Source organism: Pteropus alecto, unplaced genomic scaffold (genome assembly GCF_000325575.1).
Source record: "Pteropus alecto unplaced genomic scaffold, ASM32557v1 scaffold215, whole genome shotgun sequence".
Lineage (NCBI taxonomy): Eukaryota > Metazoa > Chordata > Mammalia > Chiroptera > Pteropodidae > Pteropus > Pteropus alecto.
Window position 1 is genome coordinate 675,705 of NW_006436287.1, and position 832 is coordinate 676,536.

The following is an 832-nucleotide window of genomic DNA, read 5'->3' on the forward strand; positions in this document are numbered from 1 at the left end:
GGGCAGGAGGAAAAAGGTAGGACCCAGAGAAACAACCAGGAAGAGCATCCAACTTGGGGTCCTAGGTCAGATGACTCACACCTGCCAGCACAGAGCGCTCCTTTGGTCTTGGGCAGAAATCCAGCCAGTGCCCCATGCTGCCAGTCCTGATCTCAGACAGCCTCTGTCCCTATTCCCTGCCAGCAGCAGTACGGACAGGCCACCAATCATTTACAACATTCCAGGGGGGCCAGCCTTCCTGGATGATGTGGCTATCAGTGTCACACCCTCCTCCCCTTCAAGGGAGAGAGTGTGAAGTCACTTTCCAGTGGGCATCAAGCGAAGACAGGGGAGCTGTGCCAGTCAGAATATACCAGAAATCCAGAGAAGGTGCTGTCCGTCTTAATGCTGGCATAGATGCCAATGTAATCACCCACACCCACCTGCACCCACACCTGGTCCTCGGGCTCTAGCCTCACCATGGCGCCCCCGGAGAGCGAGGCTGGCTTGGGCCACCCCCCAAAAAACTGGAAGAAAGAGGCGATGGACTCGCCATTCTTGACCAGATCGAATTGCAGGCTAGCCCGGTAGACAGTGGCGTGGACCGCGAAGTAGTAGACCCCGGGCACCTGGCAGGTAAACTTGCCAGTGGCGGCGTCGTAATGACCCTGCTCGTTCACCAGCACCCGGTCGAAGGGAAGGGGCGCGTCCGATGGTGGAGGCACCCGGCTCTCCGAGCGCTTGGCACTGAAGGCGGAGCGTGGAGGCACCGAGCACTCCCCCGCAGGCCCGGTCGCCCCTACGGGGCCCGCTTCTCCTCGCGGCCCAGGCTCCCCACGGGGTCCCGGTAGTC

General features: G+C 60.8%; 1 protein-coding gene across 1 annotated transcript in view; it reads right to left on the bottom strand.

The window, feature by feature from the left end:
* Positions 1–7: 7 nt before the first annotated feature.
* The window catches only part of C1QTNF5 (C1q and TNF related 5), a 2,076-nt gene continuing 1,251 nt past the window's right edge, over positions 8–832 (bottom strand). The window contains exon 2 of the mRNA XM_006912613.3: positions 8–832. Coding sequence (XP_006912675.2) covers positions 315–832 — 518 coding nt within the window. The 3' untranslated portion in view covers positions 8–314.